At 39.6% G+C, this 21,160-nt stretch overlaps 1 protein-coding gene across 1 annotated transcript; it reads right to left on the bottom strand.

Moving 5' to 3' along the window:
• Nucleotides 1–12,358: 12,358 nt before the first annotated feature.
• On the bottom strand, nt 12,359–13,792 carry KCNS2 (potassium voltage-gated channel modifier subfamily S member 2). Its single transcript, XM_030190191.1, has one exon. The coding sequence runs from the start codon at nt 13,790–13,792 to the stop codon at nt 12,359–12,361; it is 1,434 nt and encodes a 477-aa protein (XP_030046051.1).
• Between the last annotated feature and the right edge of the window lie 7,368 nt (nt 13,793–21,160).

Genomic DNA, 21,160 nt, shown 5'->3' with positions numbered 1-21,160 from the left:
TAAATTTGCATATGGTTAGCTTAGTGCATCAACAGGGAAACTTTCTCTTTATGCCAGAAGCCTTCAGCAAATGGCTCTAATGCACTGCATTTTCTGCATCAGCCTCTCAGAGAGTTAAGTCTCTTTCCCAAGATCACAAGGCATTACAGTGGGATTTATATCTGATTTCCCTGGTTCTCAGCCCAATGCGCTATCCATATTTAGGAAACAACCGGGCCGCAGTGTCAGTTTTATATTTTATTTGATATACTGCGTTTCTGAACGAGCTGTCAAAGCACTTTATATTGATAAAAATATAATATAGTTATAAGGTAGATATATTTATTTATTACATTTGTACCCTGCGCTTTCCCACACACAGCAGGTTCAATGCGGCTTACATAGTAAATATAATTACAGAGAGGCTCATTTTCAAAGCACTTAGCCTTCCAAAGTTCCATAGGTTTCTATGGAACTTTGGAAGGCTAAGTGCTTTGAAAATATGCCTCCATGTCTTGTAAGGAAAATAATACAAACTGTAATGAACATAATAATAGTAAGGCTTTGAGAATATATTAATTGGAAATGGGAAGGTAAATGACGATAGGATAAAGAGAAGGAAAGGAGATGGGAGGGGTAAGGTATAGGGAAGATGGGATATATGAAAAGAAAAGTTACATTCTTCTGGGTTACAAAATTGACCAATGGCTTGGATTGGTTATTTTGCTAGGAAGAAGCCTGATGCTCTTGACATGGTAAAATAACCCCAGTATTTGATAGAAACCACAAACACAGCTCTAGATTAGGCATAGATGTAGTATAGGTACTTTCTCTGTCAGCTCAAAGGATACAAATGCCTTTTACTCATTCACTCACCACTTTTAGTTCACATCTCTGTTGGGAATCTTTGTTCTCTTCACACAGAGTTATTCAGTATCTCTCACTCTGTCCATGTTTTCTTTTGTTTTTTTAATGATCTGTAGACAGAAGGAACATGGCGGAGGTGTGCATTTCACATCACACATTTACAAATGGTTCACAGCATGCTGTAATTTTATTTCTAATTCTTTCTCTTGGAATAGCATACCTGAAAGTCTCCATGGCATCTGTCTAGACAGAAGGGGGAAGGGAAATGAGACTTAATATATTGCCTTTCTGTGGTTTTTTTGCAACTACATTCAAAGCAGTTTACATTGTATATACAGGTACTTATTTGTACCTGGGGCAGTGGAGGATTAAGTGACTTGCCCAGAGTCACAATAAGCGGCAGTGGGAATCGAACCCAGTTCCCCTCAAAGTCTGCTGCACTAACCACTAGGCTACTCCACTCCACATGCTTTCTGCTTCCTTTCTCTCCTCTTGGGTAGGAGCTCTGAACCCTTCTTTGCTTGTCTCTCCTCTGCTATCCCAAAAGCCAGTGCAACCCTCAAGCCTTAGACAGAAATCCTCATGAGCCTTTGAATCAGGAAATAATATCCAAATCAGATCAGTTGGGTCCTGGAAACTGCGACTGCTCTCTCAACATTACATTACAGCCAACTTCACATTAGGCCTGTAGCTACTGAAATTTTCAGGTCCTGAAGAAAACTCATATTGTGGATTGTAGACAAACAGCTCTTGAATGCAAATCTTCTTGCACTCCTTTAGTGTGCCAGCACTGCACTGATGCCTACTGGTATAGGTGCCCCCAGTATCCAGTCCCTACCTTTTACCCCCAACTATGTCAGTGTTGTCACTGGAGGGATGAAGGCCCAAGGCTCTTCACCCCTACTGCCCTGGTGATATAACTAGTGGGACCAAGGTAGACAAGCCCAGAGGGCAGAGGGAAGTGAGAAGAAGAGACAGTGGCTACTTCCCGGGAAAGGATGGGGCTAGACTATGCTGGTGAGATGCTGCTGACAACAGGTGAGGCTGGTACAATGGATCTTCTCTTACATAAGCAGTTTCTGCCTGCTGATTCTTCATGTCCAGTCACGAAAAAGTAGAGAACTTCCTGGCTGTGCAGTTCTGCACTTCAAGAACTTGTGTTGTGTTTCACAACATTGGCCAGTTCATACCATACCATACATGTCTTATATTCTGCTATATCTCCATAGGATTCATTGCAGACTACAAAGAAGACAGCATCTTATTCAGATGGAATTACAAAAAAAAATTGTTTCAAACTACATGGATTCTAAATCTGTAAGCAATAAAGCCTTCAGTTGTTTTCTAAAAACAAAATAAGGCCATATAGATCTAAGTTGGTATGGCAAATCATTCCAAGTTTTAACTGGCAAATATTGGAACGAATTTGTCAAAATCTTTTTAAGTTTAACATCTTTAAAAGAAGGAAACAACAAAAGATTAGTATTGAAGTACATCTGGTAGATAATAACCTCAAATACTTTGAAAGACTAACAGAATTTTGACCAACCAAAGCTTTAAAAACCATACAAATCACTTTAAACTTAATTCATAAATTAACTGGAAGCCAGTGCAACTTTCTAAAAAGAGGAGTCATTCTTTCAAATCTACCAACTCTTGAAATCAGTTTTGTGGCCGTATTCTGAAGCAACTGCAATCTTTGTAATAATTTAGATGTTAAGCCCCCATAAAGTGAGTTATAGTAGTCAATATGTGGCAGCAAGACCGCTTGTGCTATACTTCAAAAGCTGTAGGCACTTAGGTTCGATCAGATAGCTCTTAAGTACATAAGTACATAAGTAATGCCACACTAGGAAAAGATCAAGGGTCCATCGAGCCCAGCATCCTGTCCACGACAGCGGCCAATCCAGGCCAAGGGCACCTGGCAAGCTCTTAATGGACGTAATTGAAAATTAAGGGCCCTGTTTACTAACCCACGTTATAGGCACATTAACATTTTTAACGTGCATTAACCATGTACAAGCATTAACTGTGTATGCGCCTACAATATCCCTATAATTACCAACCTATGTGACCTTTCAGTTAGTCAAATATTACTCTTTTCATTACATTGTATATATAACACAATATAAATTTAATATTGTGTTATATTGAGTTTAATATTGAGTTTCCCCATTTTAATAATGGCTTATGGACTTTTCTTTTAGGAAGTTATCCAAACTTTTTTAAAACCGCGCTAAGCTAACTGCTTTTACCATGTTCTCTGGCAAAGAATTCCAGAGTTTAATTGCAAGTTGAGTGGAGAAATATTTTCTCCGATTTGTTTTAAATTTACTACTTTGTAGCTTCATTGCGTGCCCCCTAGTCCTAGTATATTTGGAAAGAGTAAACATAAGCACTTAAGTGTTGACATACTAAGACAGACCAAAGGTCCATCAAGCCCAGCATCTTGTTTCCAACAGTGGCCAATCTAGGTTACAAATACCTTGTAAGATCCCAAAACAGTACAACACATTTTATGTTGCTTAACCTAGAAACAAGTGATTCATGTCTACCCGTTCCACTCCACTCATTATTTTATAGACCTCTATCATATCTCCCCTCAGCTGTCTTTTCTCCAAGCTGAAGAGCCCTAGTTGCTTTAGTCTTTCCTTCTAGGAGAGTTGTCCTATCCCCTTTATCATTTTCATTCTCCTTCTCTGTACCTTTTCTAATTCCACTGTATCTTTTTTGAGATACGGTGACCAGAATTGCACCCAGTATTCGAGGTGCGGTCGCACCATGGAGCGATACAAAGGCATTATAACGTCCTCATTTTTGTTTTCCATTTCTTTCCTAATAATACCTAACATTCTATTTGCTTTCTTAGCCGCTGCCGCACAGAGCAAAGGGTTTCAATAACAACACCTAGGTCCTTTTCGTGGTTGATGACTCCTAATGTGGAACCTTGCATCACGTAGCTATAGTTTGAGTTCCTCTTTCCCACATGCATCACTTTGCACTTGCTCACATTAAACGTCACCTGTCATTTGGATGCCCTGTCTCCCAGTCTCTTAAGGTCCTCTTGTAATTTTTCACAATCCTCTTGCGATTTAACAACTTTGAATAACTTTGTGTCATTAGCAAATGTAATTACCTCACTACTTATTCCCACATCTAGATCATTTATGAATATGTTAAAAAGCAGCAGGTCTAGCACAGACCCCTGCAGAACCCCACTATCTACCCTTCTCCATTGGGAATACTGACCATTTAACACTATTCTATTTTCTATCTTTTAACCAGTTTTTAATCCACAATAGGACACTACCTCCTATCCCATGACTCTCCAATTTCTTCTGGAGTCTTTCATGAGGTACTTTTTCAAATGCCTTTTCAAACTCCAGATACAGAATATTGACTGGTTCACCTTTATTCACATGTTTGTTCACCCTTTCAAAGAAATGTAGTAGATTGGTGAGAAGATTTCTCTTCACTAAATCCATGTTGGCTTTGTCTCATCAATCCATGCTTTTGAATATGCTCTATAATTTATTTCTTTATAATAATGTCTACTATTTTGCCTGGCACTGACTTCAGGCTCACAAGTCTATAATTTCCCAGATCATTACCTACTTAAGTGCTGCTGAATATTGGCAGATGGCCAATTCAGCAGAGTTTAATCAGGCAGCAGCCTCTTCTGCCTGGTTAAACCCTTTTGAATATCAGTGGACTGAGTTTATCTTTTCAAGTACCGTGAGACTACTGCTAGGAGGTTGCACTAGCCATTTTGAGGCTGGACCCACAACGTGCAGGAGTTTGTGGGCATTCCTCCTGCCCATACCACCCTCTAGACCACCAGGAGATTCCAGGTTGGCCGAGGGGGGGGGGGGCTATGGGGAGTTTGGGGCTTGGGCTGGGACTATCATTGTCTTCGGGGGAGGGGGATTGCTATGGGAGGCACTCGGAACCCGTTACCCAGAAATTAACCGGGCACTGGCCAATATTCTGACCTTTTTACTGCCCTAACTTTAGTTGTTTACTTAACTGATTAACGGTCAGTGTTTCCACTAACTGGACGGTGCAGGGAAGGTTAGTGGTAATATTCAGTGTCACTGTCCAATTAAATGCTGCTGAATATCAGTGGTCAGGTGGCCACAGGCAATTTATCTGGGCAGGAGTCTGTCCTGATTGGTTAAATTGCTTTGAATATCAGGCAATACACTGCCACATTTAGGTGTGCCCATTTATTTCTGCTATTGACATGGCGTGAGTGGAAGCACCTACATGTAGGAATATTGATGCTGATTTACGCTAGTATCCTAGAATGGAATCTTGGCTCCCAGATGTCGTTATAGAATTAGCACTTGTTGGGTGGCTTAAATTGTGGCATCAAGGTATAGAATTGCCCCTTGTATGTATTTGTTTGAGCTCACCCCGTTCATGCTATATATAATTCTGAATGAATAACTGCATTTTGGATATTGACCTGAAAGTATTCTAGACGTTATACTGCTTCTATGGATGTCTAGTAATCCAAACTTGGAAAATGATGCACCAACAGTCTAGCCTCTCTGAATAATGAAATGTATTATTCATTGCCAAGGTTAATATGAATTATTAGTTATTATATATAATGTAAGTTGCAGGTAAACAGGCATGTCATGACTAAAACACTCCTTTTCAGTAGAAATCTCATTCCTAAGAAAACCAAAACACATGGGGAAACCAAAATTCCTTAACTAACTTCCATTTTCTACCCAAGGATAATTTTCAGTTCTCAGTGCACACTACTCTCAGGATTACTCTCATAACTGTTAGTGGGCAAAAGAATCTTAAAATGTCTTTTGTGGCATTATTGATTTTGGATGTTGGGATATTTTAATGCATTTTAAAGTGCTTCCATGCTCTGACCTGGTCCTGCTCTTCCATTAGAAAAGCAGGCCAAAGAAAGTCCAGGTATCACTGGTTTCCATATTTTCAACAAATTCTTTCCATACTAGCTGTGCCAATAAACTGTCAGTAAGTGGATAGAAAGCTGAGTGGTCTTAAACCAGTAAGAAAGAGAGAAAGTCCCTAGTGTATTCTGTGTGAGCTTTCTTTTGCCTGAATGGAAGGGCTCTGTGAGGAGGACTGGACTGACAACCCAGGGAAGAAATCCAGGACTACAGAAGTTCCACAAGAACACTTGGTTGTTCATCCGCAGAGATTCTTCCTTGGACTATGATATTATGATTTTTCTCTCCTCTCCATTGCCTTTGATCAGCTGACAATAACCTTCTCACTCTTCCACCTCCCTCCAACTGTGACTCTGCCTTCTGCTACCTAGGTCCTATATTGCGGAACGACCTGCCTTTGCACAACAGAAACCAGTCTTCCCTCCCTAAATTTTATTTATTTTTTGTTACATTTGTACCCCGCGCTTTCCCACTCATGGCAGGCTCAATGCGGCTTACATGGGGCAATGGAGGGTTAAGTGACCTGCCCAGAGTCACAAGGAGCTGCCTGTGCCTGAAGTGGGAATTGAACTAAGTTCCTCAGTTCCCCAGGACCAAAGTCCACCACCCTAACCACTAGGCCACTCCTCCACAAGCAGGCCTTCAAAACTCATCTGCTTCCTTCTCTGGCTCTACTTTGAATCTCTCCTGCATTCCCCTCAGGCCTCACCCAAAACATACCCAGACCATGCTCCCTTCCCATATGGACATACTGAATAGAAAATGACAGCAGTTTGCCCATCCATACCATCTACTATCTCTTCCTCTCTCTTAGAGATCCTATGGGCTTGTCCCACACTTTCTTGAATTCAGATACAGTCTTTGTCTCCACCACCTCCACTGGAAGTCTGTTCTATGCTTCCATCACCCGTTCCATAAAAAAGTATTTCCTTGGATTACTCCTGTTTGACTTTCATCCCATGCCCCCTCATCCCAGAACTTCCTTTCAATTCAAAGAGATATGCCTCCTATGCATTTATGCCCCTCCCCCAATGAGAATTTTAACAATACATGTATTCCATAGAAGAAGGAACAAACCATTGCTACTGCTATATTTATCAAAATATGGATGAAAGTGTGTGTTTGGATACATACAATGCTCTACCAATATACACAGTAAATGGGGGGGGGGGGGGGGGGGGAAGGGAACCCACACATTTTACATTATAACATGAGTTATTGTGCAACAATTTAAATCAAATTTTCAGTAAATGTGCAGAAATGTATTGAAAATAAGGCAATAAAATACACCCTAATACTGTTGTCACATAAGGCCTCTTTTACAAAGCCATGCTACTGATTCTCAGTGCAGCAAATGAGAGAAAGTCCATTCATTTCCTAGGGGCTTCTTCTCATTTGCCGCATGGGAATCGCTAGCGCGGCTTTGTAAAAGAGGCCCATATTTTGTAAAATACAAGACTCAAACATTTCTCCAGTGTACATTTAACAAAAACATACGTGACCTTTTTTTTATTAGTAACAAACATTGAGCGACTCCATCAAAGTGAATGATAAGGTTAATTTCAGTCAAAGAATTTGCTCAAAATGTCCTCACTATACAGATGCACATGCGCGAAGACATGTATGCTACTGTCATATTACAGTGTCAATCATGCGTTGATCAAGTTCTTCCATTCAATAACTATCCTTTCGATGTTCTGTTGTACCAGTTTTATCAATCTTTTTCAGAAGCTTACTTAAGCCCTCCAATGTCCAGTTCTTTGTTGGAAATTCAGCAATAACTTGTTTCACACTTCAATGTTTAGTTTATAGCAAAAACTTGATAACAACTCTGTCTTCTTCAGTAAACAACATTTTTACCATCACATTGATGTTATTACTGCATGGTAAAAAAAAGTAAGTAAACAGAAAGTTCTGGCAATGAATTATGCAAAATGTTGCTTGACATTTATTTTGGTGCAAATTACCCAAATTTGCTTAAATTATGCTGTTAAACAACCAATATTTTTCTAATCACCACGTACATCTCAAATACAACTATAATTTTGTTTATAGATATCTCATCTAACGTGTCTTAGCTGTTCCAAATATTCAGAATATGTTTTATTGTGTTACACATATGCCTACCTAAGAATACAATATATGCCATGCTGAGTCAGGCCAAAAGTTCATCAAGCCTAACATAGCATCCTATCTCCAACAATAGCCAATCCAGGTCACAGGTTTCTGAATGGATCCCAATGAGTAGATCCATTCCTTGTTTCTCACTGTCAGGAATAAGCACTGGATTTCACAAGTCTATCTGGCTAATTGTTGGTGGATCTTGCCCCTTAGAAACCTATCTAAACCCCTTTTAAACCCAGTTATGCTAGATCCTAGATTCACTGACCATATGATTTTGTTTTGTACCTCTTTTGAAATATGCATGAAGTAGCATGGTACAACTCTTATTCTCTAGGACATTTTATGCTAGGTTTGTATATAAAGGCTAGTGTGACAGACTACCATTTGCTGGGATATCCCAAAACAGCTACATAGCCACAGAGCTTTAAAATTTGCCTATGTTCGGTCCACATTAGTTGTATTGCTTTCTGTAAGAGTAGAGGCTGACCAAAGGACAAATCCAACGCTGGAGATGGTGCTAAACAGATGTTTTATTTGTTGATTGAGAGAAAGGGACCCAACACGGTCCGTGTTTTGGCGCCACAAGACGCCTGCCTCAGGGGTCACAATGGTAATCGAAGAAGTATTCTGAACCAACAAAATTACCAGAAGGCATCCACTCAAAAGAAAATACTGGACAACTAGCATTCACCAAAGGAGTTTGCATCTTGTGACCCCAAAACACGGACTGTATCGGGTCTCTTTTTTTCAATCAACAAATAAAACATCTGTTTAACACCATCTCATTGGATTTGTCCTTTGGTCAGCCTCTGCTCTTGCCTGATTGGATGATCTGACATAGAGGTTTCTCCTGTTTGCTGTTCCTGCTTTCTGTAAGACCATGTCATCAAGCTTTGAATATACTGTACATTATTCTACTCTATTTTGGTAGCTAGACTTATAGCCCAGGAGTGTTTGGAACTCTTGTCACAGCTCATATTGAGTCCATAATACTCTTTCTGTTATTATCTGTCTAAAGGTTAGAATTATTATATTTTGTTTTCTTTGCTAAGCAAAGATAAAAAGGTTTAGTGGCCTGAAATACATGAATATGAAGGCATCCACTGCAGCTGTCCCTGAATGACAACAGGTAGCATATCATACATAATAATGATTTGGAATGAATTAGCACACAGCTGTATAAGCAGCAGCCTTTACAGTAATAATACTCTTTACAGGTAAACAAGGCAGGAAGGAAACAATGATGCATTCCAATGGAATCTTAACCTTGACTTGTCATTGAAAATGGAAATGCTACAACTACCCTTTCTAATTGACAGCACTGGAGCATTTCAGGTAAAATATAAGGATGAGCAATTTCCAAAGCTTTTACTACTACATATTAGTTCATTGGCAAATGCTAGAAGTACAATGCAGCCAAAAGGAGGGGAAGGTGTAGTCAAGCAGTAAGAACAGTCACTAGTCGGAAATGATGGGGGTGTTCTGTCTCCCACTGAATCTCTCTTCTAACAGACAGAAGTCACTTTTGTTACCTGTAGTGCCATTGAGAAAACTTGTTATAATTCATTAACTCGCATCAAAGTAAAATGTTCAAAGCTGTGTTTATCCAACTAAAATTTGGTTACTATAATCATAAATACAGGTAATAATAGCATCATTCTTTCATCCCTTTCAATCTTTCATTTGGCTAGGACACAAAAATAACCAGTCTAGGTGGGCATATGGGCCCCATTTTAGACAGAACATACAAATCAGTATTGAAAGGTCCAGGTTGGGGCATGTACGGTTTCAGTAGTATTTTACAACAGGACCTGCTAGTGTAGAGCCTGTTCTACAATAAATGCAGGAATGGCCATGTATGCACCCTTTACCTGTGGTGGGAGCAACAATTTTACAAAGATAAATATGAATATCAGCAGAAGGAACACAGCTACACAGATGTACAAGCAGGTATTTCAGAATATACACATAGAGGTGTGTGTTTGCCATTTTAGTAACCTACATGTCTATGTTTTCCCAAGCTGTCACAGACCCCAATACCATTTACTAGTATCACTTTCCGGAGGAAAGGGGGGGGGACAAAAAACACTGGAAGATTAAAGAGGAATCCTTCCCTAATAGAGTCCCTATTTAAAATGAGCACCTTTAATTAACCTAGACATCCCAGGGAGCAGCTGTAAATCCTGACATTGATCTCAGAGGACATAAATGTGCATTCCCCTGCTGAAATGGAGAATACATGGGAATTGTTTAGCCTCATTCAAGCCATGCCCAGACTACGCTCCCTTGTCATGTGCAAGGGAAAGGGAAATGAGACTCGATATACCGCCTTTCTGTGGTTTTTGCAACTACATTCAAAGCGGTTTACATAGTACATACAGGTATTTATTTGTACCTGGGGCAATGGAGGGTTAAGTGACTTGCCTAGAGTCACAAGCAGCTGTAGTGGGAATTGAACCTAGTTCGTATTCATGACTTGACGTGTATATTCCAGCTTTCTAAAATCAGAATTTAAATGTGTATATGATATACACATCTAAATGCTGTTTTATACACATCCAAATTATGATAAGGCTTCTAAAGAAACCACTTAAATATATGTTTCACAAGTATTACAATTAGTAAAACACATTGGAATTCTGTGCGAATGTTACTCATTAGTATTGTTCTAGTAATGTAGTCTTATTGTAATCCACTTAGAACTCATGGTTTTAGCGGCATATAAGTTATGTTATGAATTCTGTTATAAAACACTATTTATTACTAATATCACCAGAAAGGGTGAAGTATTAAGTGCAAACTCTACATTCAGGACTGCTTTCAGCAATGTCCCCATGTTCTGTATTTATGCTAAGACACTCTTCATCATTTCAGGTGCATGATGGTGCCAAAATGCTATAGCTCAAACATATGGATATACAAAATTAACATTTGCTAATAACCTTTGTCCGTAGCTATGACAGGAATTGGAAATTTGAAAACTAAGGGCCCTGCTTACTAAGGTGTGCTAGCATTTTTAGCACACCCATATATTTCTATAGGTGTCTCTAACGGCTAAAAATGTTAGCATGTTTCTTTATGTTTTAGTGTATATGCAGCCTATCCCCTCTTAAAATTGGAAAGGGAAATGAAACTTGATATACCGCCTTTCTGAGGTTTTTGCAACTACATTCAAAGCGGTTTGCATATATTCAGGTACTTATTTTGTACCAGGGGCAATGGAGGGTTAAGTGACTTGTCCAGAGTCACAAGGAGCTGCAGTGGGACTTGAACTCAGTTCCCCAGGATCAAAGTCCACTTCACTAACCATTAGGCTACTTCTCCACTAGCAACAGTCCATATAGAAGCCTGCCCTTGCAGATCAGCAGTGCGGCCATGCAGGCTTCTACTTCTATGAGTCTGACGTCCTGCACGTACGTGCAGGACGTCAGACTCACAGAAACAGAAGCCTGCGCAGCCGCGTTGCTGATCTGCAAGGGCAGGCTTCTACATGGAATGTTGCTAGTGGAATAGCAACATTCCATGTAGAATCTCAAATAGTAGCAACAGAATCTCCAATAGTAGCAACATTCCATCTAGAATCTCCAATAGTAGCAACATTCCATGTAGAATCTCAAATAGGGAAAGGGAAATGGGACTTTATATACCCCCTTTCTGAGGTTTTTGCAACTACATTGAAAGCGGTTTACATATATTCAGGTACTTATTTTGTACCAGGGGCAATGGAGTGCTTGCCCAGAGTCACAAGGAGCTGCAGTGGGAATTGAACTCAGTTCCCCAGGATCAAAGTCCACTGCACTAACCACTAGGGTACTCCGTATATTACCGTAAAGTACAAAAATGTTCAAAGACAGGCATCTGTGTGTATCTACAAAATCCTAAGGCTTTTCTCCCCTTTCCTGCTTGATCAGCCCATCTCTTAGTTTTCTCATCAAGCATCAATCATCCCACTCACTGCTTCCCTCAGCAACCTGCTTCAGCCTTAGTCATTCCCTGAGGTACTTACATGTATGAGAAGCTTCTTTCACAACTCAAAGTAAAACAAAACTTGGTCTTTCAGTAGATAACTGGCAGTATGGTTGTTTGCTTGGCCACTGGTTAAAAAGAACATGGAGAGACTTATAGATTCCTTTTATGGGAATGTGATAGAGAGATGGAAATTGCCTTTCTGATATAGGATTCTGAAAATATGTGAAAGTGAAACTGAAGGTTTCACATTAGTGTCAATCAAATTGCTAAATGTGGTATGCTCTATGATTTTTGTTATAACAGCTATAAAGAAAATTGTCATTCACTTTCATTTTGATGTAGCATAAAATGGACAGATTTTTATTGTCTTTGTAAGTGCAAATGAACTACTAAACAAACAGTATTTTTAGAACAGCAACTGACATTTTTAGAGCACAATTGATAAAGGTAACACAGTTTTTATATGTAACAAGCACAATATTTTAATGTATTGATTCATTTAGACTTTGTTCACTTGGACTAGTCCTGCTTATATTTGAAAGACTTGCCATTAATGATTTTACTTTGTGGGCATAGTAGTCCCTTAAATTAATTAAAGGAACCTCTTTTATCCCATCACCAAAATCACAACTTCTCATGGCATTTTCTAGATACTTTTGGCGCCTATAGAAATGAGAAAACTTGTTGAATATCAGGGTAATAGGAAGCACTACAACCAGGATACCTGCAAGAATACAAGCCGATGCAGTCAGTTTTCCAGCAACGGTTACTGGGACAACATCTCCATATCCTACTGTGGTCATACTAACAGTAGCCCACCACCAGCAAGCAGGCATGGTAGCTAACCCATCATTTTCTTCTTTTTCAATGGTATAAGCCACTACTGAAAAAATAGAGACCCCAACAGAGAGATAAAGTAACAGGAGCCCTACCTCTTTGTAGCTGTATTTTAAGGTTGACCCAAGAGACCTAAGGCCAGTTGAATGCCTGGCAAGTTTTAAGATGCGGAAGATTCTCATTAATTTCAGGACTTGGGCAACTCTTCCTAAATTTGTTAAAGCTGGACTACTTTCTACAACCAAGTTTACAATTAGAGTGATGTAAAATGGAAGAATGGAAATAAGATCAATAAAATTTAATGGAAGTTTGAAAAATGTGGAGAATTCAGGTGCTACGGCAAATCTTACCACTAATTCAAATGTAAACCAAGCTATGCCAAAATGTTCTACAATTTCAAACCTTGGATCTTCTTCTGTGCTACCATTGCTGTGGACAATTTGAAAATCTGGCAAGCTATTGAGGCACATAGTTACAATGGATCCAAGAACTATTAATATGGAAATGATACTAAAAATTCTGCTCATTACTGAGTAGCCAGGGTTGTCTAAAGCTATCCAAAGTTGTCTTCTGAAGTTTCCAAATGATTGTTTGTCAAACTTAGAGGCATCATTGTAAAATGCCAGAATCTCATCAAAAGAGGAGGTGGTGCTCTCTTCTTCACTGCTGTCCTCCCATTGGTCTTGATCGGGTTCCACTTTTCTTCCATGATAGCTATAACTACAACACGAGTCAATAAAGAATTCATTTATTCCCCAATATTCAATCTCTTGGCTGAAGGAAAAAACGCAGAGATCTCCCATGACATGAAGCTTGCCAGTATTGTAAAAATGTAACACATAAGGGAGGAGGTCAGGGTTTCTGTCAAAGTAAAATTCATTTTTGGTGTCATCATAATCATCACAGAGTTCAAGTATGGACTCTTTGGATCGGCAGTTCAACAGCTTCCCCAGCCTAGTTTCTGGAAATCTCAGCAGTGTGTTGGATCTCAGCGTTTTCTTAAACCCTCCAACATTGATACTAATCTCATCATCTTCAAATTCAGCTTCAGATAATAGTTTTAACTTCTGACCTGTCATAGTGATCTTTCAATGGTAGATAATTTGCCTGCAAAACAGAAGTAAATAGAGAAACATTAGTATTTGAGCAACTGTAGCAAATAATTGTTATTTTACAAAAATATGTCAGCATACTTAGAAATTTCTGCTTCACTCTCACTTCAAACAAATTAAAGCACTTAGTATTGTTAAGAAGACAAATACTCAAATTTAATAGACATAATAATTATTTACATTGTATAATATTTATCTTTTTTCAACTACAAATGAAGGTTTAACTTTTTGGTATTTCATGTTGATCTTTTGTCCTGAAAGAAACTTTCTAACAGGTCTCAGAAGGTTAATATCTAAGTTACCATAATGTACAAAATACTGAATCTGAGGAAGTGGGTTATACTTGAACTGTATGGTAAGGCAATCGTTCTGTGATATCTTAGCACAGCTAATATCGGTATGCTCTTTATTTATTATGTTCAACAACTAGTATTCCCAAAAGCAACAGTAATAGTCATTTTCCGCGTTTGCCGCTAGAATAAGTGTATATCTTCGTTTCAATTATAGCGCATGATTCTATAAAGCTATAAAAGGGATCACTATTATGAGTATGCAGATGCTCACGTATTTTTGTCTGTTTCTCTGGGTTACCTGTGTAGATGTCCACATTGTAAACAATGTTTGTTTTTTCTGACTATAGCGTTTCATATAACGTATTGTAGTGATACATTTCAGAAATCAGATATTTTTTCACCCTTCTTAACCCTCCCCCCCCCCCACACATCCATCAAATACGCACAAACAACACTACCTCCACCCTAAAACAGAAGCATTGTTCCCGTATTATTTCGTCAACTAGTTGAAGGAACAAATGTAAAGCCCCGGAGGAGATCCACCCGAGGAACTTCCCTCGGCACTTTCTCCTCTGCCTTTCTGCTTTTCAACATTTTCCCTGCAGAAGATGTTATGTACCGTTCCCCCCCCCCCCCCCCCCCCCCCATCAGCGACGTGCTCCTACCTCAGCTGGCTTCAGTTTTCAGACCCATGAAAAATTTCTCTTCCTAGATCTTGGCGAGGATTTTCAGCCCCTTTGGCTAGAGTTCTTGTAAATGCTTCTTTCCGTGGAGCAGGCAGTTAGTAAAGAGGGTGGGAGGAAGTAGGAAGGCACCCATGGTGTTTGGAGAGACCGAGCTGGCGTTGCCGACTGGCTGGCGGTGCGTGGTGCTGAACGGACAGCTCTTTACAGCTCAATCCCCAAGGTTGTGCGCACCTCTCACCACAATCGTATAGACCCCCCATACCATCGTCAGTACAACTGCTGTTCCTCCTGTCCTCTTTCTTACACAGCGAGAATTCACTTGCTAGCTGGGCTTGTTTTGCCTCCAGTATGTGGAACGCATAGAATCTCCGCCTGAAAGCCAAGTGCTGCCTGCTGTGAATGTTAGAGTTTTCTCGGTTGAATTTCAGCACGGTCCTGGAGTGAAAAAACTCTGTGAAGCAAAGTTCAATCCAAATAGAATTGAATAGATGATATTCCCTAAATGGAGCGGAGGGCAGGGGGTACAAACGCAGCAGCAAGTGTAAAATAGAGTTTTCCCTACGGCAGGGGAATCTCGAAGAAGCTCAGACACTGAACTGTCTGATGGATTAATAGATGCTTACTCTTTGTTCTCTACTTTGCCTTCTACCACTTCCTTATTTCTAACAGGTTCTGGAGTCTGGTAATAGTAAATGATCAGAGTTTTATGTTAAAATACTGCCTTGGGTTCCACAGTATTTATTAACTTTGGAGTCTAAAGAGTGGATTGATTATTGCCCTTGCATATACCTAATCTTTTTAGTACTTAGAAAGTTATTGATCCTGGTTTGATGCCCCTTTCCCGTCTCTGTTTGACACTGTGCGCCACCTTTTAGCTTCCCTGTGCTCAAATCCAGATTGTGAGAAACTTCAGGAATGTAGGAACTTCAGGACTATATGAATTATACATAACGGCTCACTATTTTCTTTAATTAAACTTATATGCTGCTAATAGAAGATTGTGCTGTCTATATTGTATACATAATAGTGTGTTTGTGAGTGTGTGTGTGTAAGGGAGATATAGATAGCTAGATATATATATATATAGATTTATATATACACACACACACACACACACACACACACACATACACACACACACACACACACACACACATACTGATAGTGATTTTTAGATAAAGGAGTGATCCAATGAATAGATTGAAGCAGGTTTTTTTTACTATAAATTTTTCATGAGTCATCAGTACCATTTTTAGTGTGTTCTGACTTACTTAAAATCCCACGTTGTAAATAGGTTTATCATAATTCACAGTAGTGTCATTAGAGTGTCATTGAAATAGAATTTGAGTGGAACAGAAAGTGGCCCCAGTTAGGGAGAGTAAAGCAAGTGCCACAGGTACAAGGATAATAAATGCTCCCCTCTGAAGGGGCCTGAAAGTACCTCCAGTGCCAGTACTAGCAATAAGGAAGTTAGAAAGGCAGGGCCACCGAGAGACTGGGTCGGGCCGGGCCCAGGGCAAGGCCGCCCCTGCAGCCCCCCGAGGTCGCCACCACCACTGCTCCCCCTCCACCCCTCGATCAGCCATGATGAGACACACAACAGCTAGACGGTGTGAAAGTCCCCTTTGACGAAGCATTGCGAAACAGGCACCTGTCGGGGCACACAGGCACACTGGTTATAAAGGAGCACAAGTTCACTAAGCTAAGTGTCTTCCATATACCCTACAGTAGATTAATTTTATTGTAGTGTGAGTTAAGCATAGGATGGTGGAGGTACGAGTCAATGATTAAACATGGCTACTATTCACATCAGTCCCGTGGTGAATCTATGCTGGTACGAGACCCTACCTCACATACGTTATTTAAGTGTTTCTGAAAATATTCTCCTATATATATTTTGTGAGTTATTTCTCTACAATGGCATCCACAAATCATACTTGGCTTTTTTTTATTGATTAACATCCATAAAGATATCTGATAACCTACATGTCCGAGTCCAGACAGGAATTATTTAAAATTCAAGAATTTAGCTTAGGCTTGGATATTTGGATGAGTGTTTAGTGAGATGTAGAGACCAAGTTGAGGGATTCCTGAATGCTTTCCCTTGATGCAGGAATGAAGAGAATGGTGGAGTGGAGGAATTGGGGGAGCTGGTTTTTAGGATGGAGGAATCTGGGAAAAGGGAATGTTTTAATTAATGTTTGTATGTATATTTTAAATTTGTTTTAAAGTAAGCTGTTCAAGGGTCTTGATTGACGTACACAGGATATCCAGAAAGAGTAACTAAGGGGCCTTTATATTAAACTGTTAAGCACTGATGTGTGCTTAATACAGGGAAAAAAAAAAAGCTTACCTTACTGCAAAGCACATTAAAGCATATTGCAGTAGTTTGCTTGTCAGCATGTGCCAACTCACACATTAGCTATTTTTTAAAAATATTTTTTTCTGGGGGCATGTCATGGGTGAAGAAGTGGAAGTGGGGCATGGTAGTGTTAACCAGCTTGTGTGTTTTCATTAACATGGGCCATAGACTCTTAGCAGTCAAAGTATTGTATGTTACTGGCCACAAAAAAGCTGCAAATTGTCACAAGTGATCTGTGGGAAGCTGCACAACATTCACAGTGACTCTCCTTGTTTTCACTGAATTCTGCTTAATGTGAGATGCAGATCACAGCAACTGCTATAGCCAGGGCTTCCCATGCCAATGCTGGGAACCCCACAGCCAATCATGTTTTCAGGATAAGCACAATATAGCTGTTAGTCAGAACTTTAAACCAACCTTGTTCTACTGGCAACCAGTGTAACTTCTGGATTATAGGTGTAGTATCTCCTCTCACCACAGTCCATCTATCTTTTAAGCTGTACCCCAGAGAATGGGGCTGACATATCTGGCAGACTGGTTGGTTGCTTATTTGTTGAGTTTGAATCTTCAATCAGCTCAAGAGTCTTTGTTGACACTCCCTACTGTTAGATATGTACAGTTATTGTTTCCAAGGATAAGGGTATTTTTAGTGGTGGACCCAATCTTATGAATAAGCTGCAGGTAGCAGTGTGGGAAGAGAAATGATTATGGTTTCATAAGTTAGATAAGGCATGGCTATGGACTCAACCTATGGCTATAGTGTAGGGAGTAGTGGTTGTGATTAGCATGGGGATGACTGCATGCTATTGATTATGCTGGGGTGGTGATGGTTTCTGCTATGTTGGGGTAAGTATATTGCAAATATGTTTTCTATTATTTTATTGTATTTATATTAACACCTTGAGCTGTTTTGATAGGGTAATTTAATCTCATATATATTGATTTATTTTATTTATTTAGTTTGATTTATAATATGTCTGCATTGGAGACAAAGTATATGCAAACTGATATCATGCATTTTCAATGTGGATATCCTGAAAACCCAACTGACTCTGGGGTCTCCAAAATGGGTTTGACAAGCTGTACCATATACGTTATATACCAGCGAAAACCTGGTACAGTGAGATAAGAGCAACACAAAAAAAATAGAAGGGAAAAGGGAAAATAATGTAAACTGAGAGTTGTAGTCTTCGATAAATGATGGCCATCCTGGGTCAGGGCCAATATTTCACACATTTGACTCAGCTCAAAAACTAAGTGGTCCCAGCCAGTTCCAGACACCCTGAAGCATTACCTGATTGATATCATTCATCTTTGTCAAATGACCCCTTTAGAGTATAGGAGAGTGCTATCTCTAAGGGGAGGAGGGATTCTGTTGAATGGGTAGATTTGAAGCGTCTGTTCATGCTTTCCAAAAATACTAGGACTAGGGGGCATGCGATGAAGCTACAATGTAGTAAATTTAAAATGAATCAGAGAAAAATTTTCTTCACTCAACATGTAATTAAACTCTGGAATTCATTGCCAGAGAATGTGGTAAATGCGATTATCATAGCGGAGTTTAAAAAAGGTTTGGACGGCTTCCTAAAGGAAAAGTCCATAGACCGTTATTAAATGGACTTGGGGAAAATCCACTATTTCTGGGATAAGCAGTTTAAAATGTTTTGTACATTTTGGGGATCTTGCCGGGTATTTGTGACCTGGATTGGCCACTGTTGGAAACAGGATGCTGGGCTTGATGGACCTTTGGTTTTTCCCAATATGGCAATACTTATGAAATTGGCATTAATAAGCACTTAATTGGCAGTCATTAGTAGTTATGTGCAGATCTGCCTTCCTCCTTATTCTATAAAGTGTGCCTAATTTTCATAGCACACAACTCCAAAGGGGCATGGCCATGGGTGGGTCAGGGGCATTCCCAGAGTTTCAGTGTGGTGTTATCGAATACCTTCATTTCTGCACCTAACTGCCATTAGTTAGGTGTGATTATTCATACTAGTCTTTAGCAGGTGTACATCCATATGCTCATGCACAAAGTTAGGATATGAATTTAGACCTCCAGTGGAGTCTATGGCATCATTTTTTGTGAATTAGATGGGTGTGTTACATGGTTCATTGAATATCCAGGGTTCAGGTGGTGGTCTTACCTGTAGCTTGGTGAACTGTGATGAAGTAATCCTTGAGAGGACTAGTTGGAGTACTTATACCCCAGTCTCTTTGGAATGGTTGACTACTGACTATGTTGAGACTCACTATTGCATACATGACAAGCATTTTCCGAAAAGGGTATAGCAGAGAAACAACTTTAGTTGCCTTGTTAAGTGAACTGTGGAATATTTTGGATGCTGGAGATATAGGATTGGTATTGTCATTGGATTTAGCCTTGGCTTTTGATGGTTCATTTTTATTTTCCCAGCCAAATGTTATTGGGGTAGAGGGTGTAGTATGGACCTGGTTTCAGAGTTTTTTGTATATTCGTTCTTTTTCAGTATTACAAGACTCTGATTGCTTTTCTCCTCATGCTTTTACTGGTGGAGTCCCTCAGGGATCTTCTTTATCCCCAATTCTTTTTAACATTTTTGTTAAACCTTTGGTAGATTTGATAGGACAATATAGAATTAGTCCTTTTGTTTATACTGATGATTTTTTTTGTTGGTGGTGCATATTGCACCTGGAGTTGTTGATTTAACCCCTGTCCACAGTTGTTTGCAAGCTATTTTTCAATGGCTGAATAATAATCGGATGGTGTTGAACATGAAGCAGACTGTGTCCTGTTAGATAACGGGTGGCCGTGATAGGCCTGGAGCCTCTATCCAGTTGGGTAGGAAAATACTCCCTGTCGTGGATGAATTTAAATACCTAGGGGTATGGTTGAACTGTTGGTTGGATTTCACAGGGCACATAAGTTAGTGAGTTGGGGGTTTATGACTTTGCGCAAATTACATGCGTTCCAAGGTTATATGGATGAAAAGACCTTTCTTTGTTGCATTCTTTGTCTGCCTTATTTATGTCACAGTTAGACTAAGAAAATGCCATTTTAGTTGGCTTGCCTCAATGTTGTTTGAGAAAGCTTCAAATGCAACCAAATGTTGCTAATCACATACTAAGTAGAATTAGTGGTCAGGCTCATGTAGCTCCACTTTATGTTCTTTATCATTGGTAACCATTGGTTAGATTACAATTTAAAATATTGGTATTGACCCATCAGGCTAGGTATGAGCAGGTGCCTCTGCAAATTGTGTCTTTGATTCACACCTATGTCCCAAGTAGGGACTTGCTCTCTATGGAGTTCTCTCAATTGATGGTGCTGGGAATTAGAGAGGCCAGGTTGAGCTCTACTCCTAGGTAGGCATTTTTTGCAGTGATCCCTGATCTCTGCAATAAGATTTTCCCCACTTTAAGGGCAAAAAGTAACTTGTAGCGTTTTAAATGATTGCTAAAAGCATATTTGTTTTCATTGGCTTTTCCAGCAGCTAGCATGGACAATTAGTGATTTTTCTTAGTATTCTCTGGATGGATGTTCTCTGTGTGTTGTGGATTTTCCTATACCATCGTAGTTCCTTTCTTGTGATCTTTTTAATAATTTTTATTGTAAACCACTTTGATATAGTTTTTATGTAATGCGATATATTAAATCCAACAAAACTAAACTGTAAATGCATGCTAAGTTAGTATTCTATAAAGGCTATTCCACACAAAATGGCCTTTATAAAATTTGCACTTAACGTGGATCATTGCGGCACTTAACGTTGGGCAACCTATACAGAATTCCCCAGTAAATGGGGAGTGGGGGGGGGGGGGGGGGGGGGGTTGCGCATACCATGACAGCAATGAACTTCACTCCTAAGCCAGAGTATGTGGAGTATGACCTCAGCCTCTCAAATGTACTGCTAACACTCACCAGATTACTTGCATCAATGCTACAGAAAGCTTTCCTCTGGCGTTCATAAAATGTAACATGTATTGGCAACTTATCCAGGTGTGTTTGAAAATT

This window comes from Microcaecilia unicolor, chromosome 1, assembly GCF_901765095.1.
Source record: "Microcaecilia unicolor chromosome 1, aMicUni1.1, whole genome shotgun sequence".
NCBI classification, from domain to species: Eukaryota; Metazoa; Chordata; class Amphibia; order Gymnophiona; family Siphonopidae; genus Microcaecilia; species Microcaecilia unicolor.
This window is presented reverse-complemented; position numbering and strand designations above follow the sequence as displayed.

Excerpts from the sequence above, each read along its gene's own strand:
- KCNS2 (XM_030190191.1), bottom strand. The coding sequence starts at position 13,792 with ATGACAGGTCAGAAGTTAAAACTATTATCTGAAGCTGAATTTGAAGAT.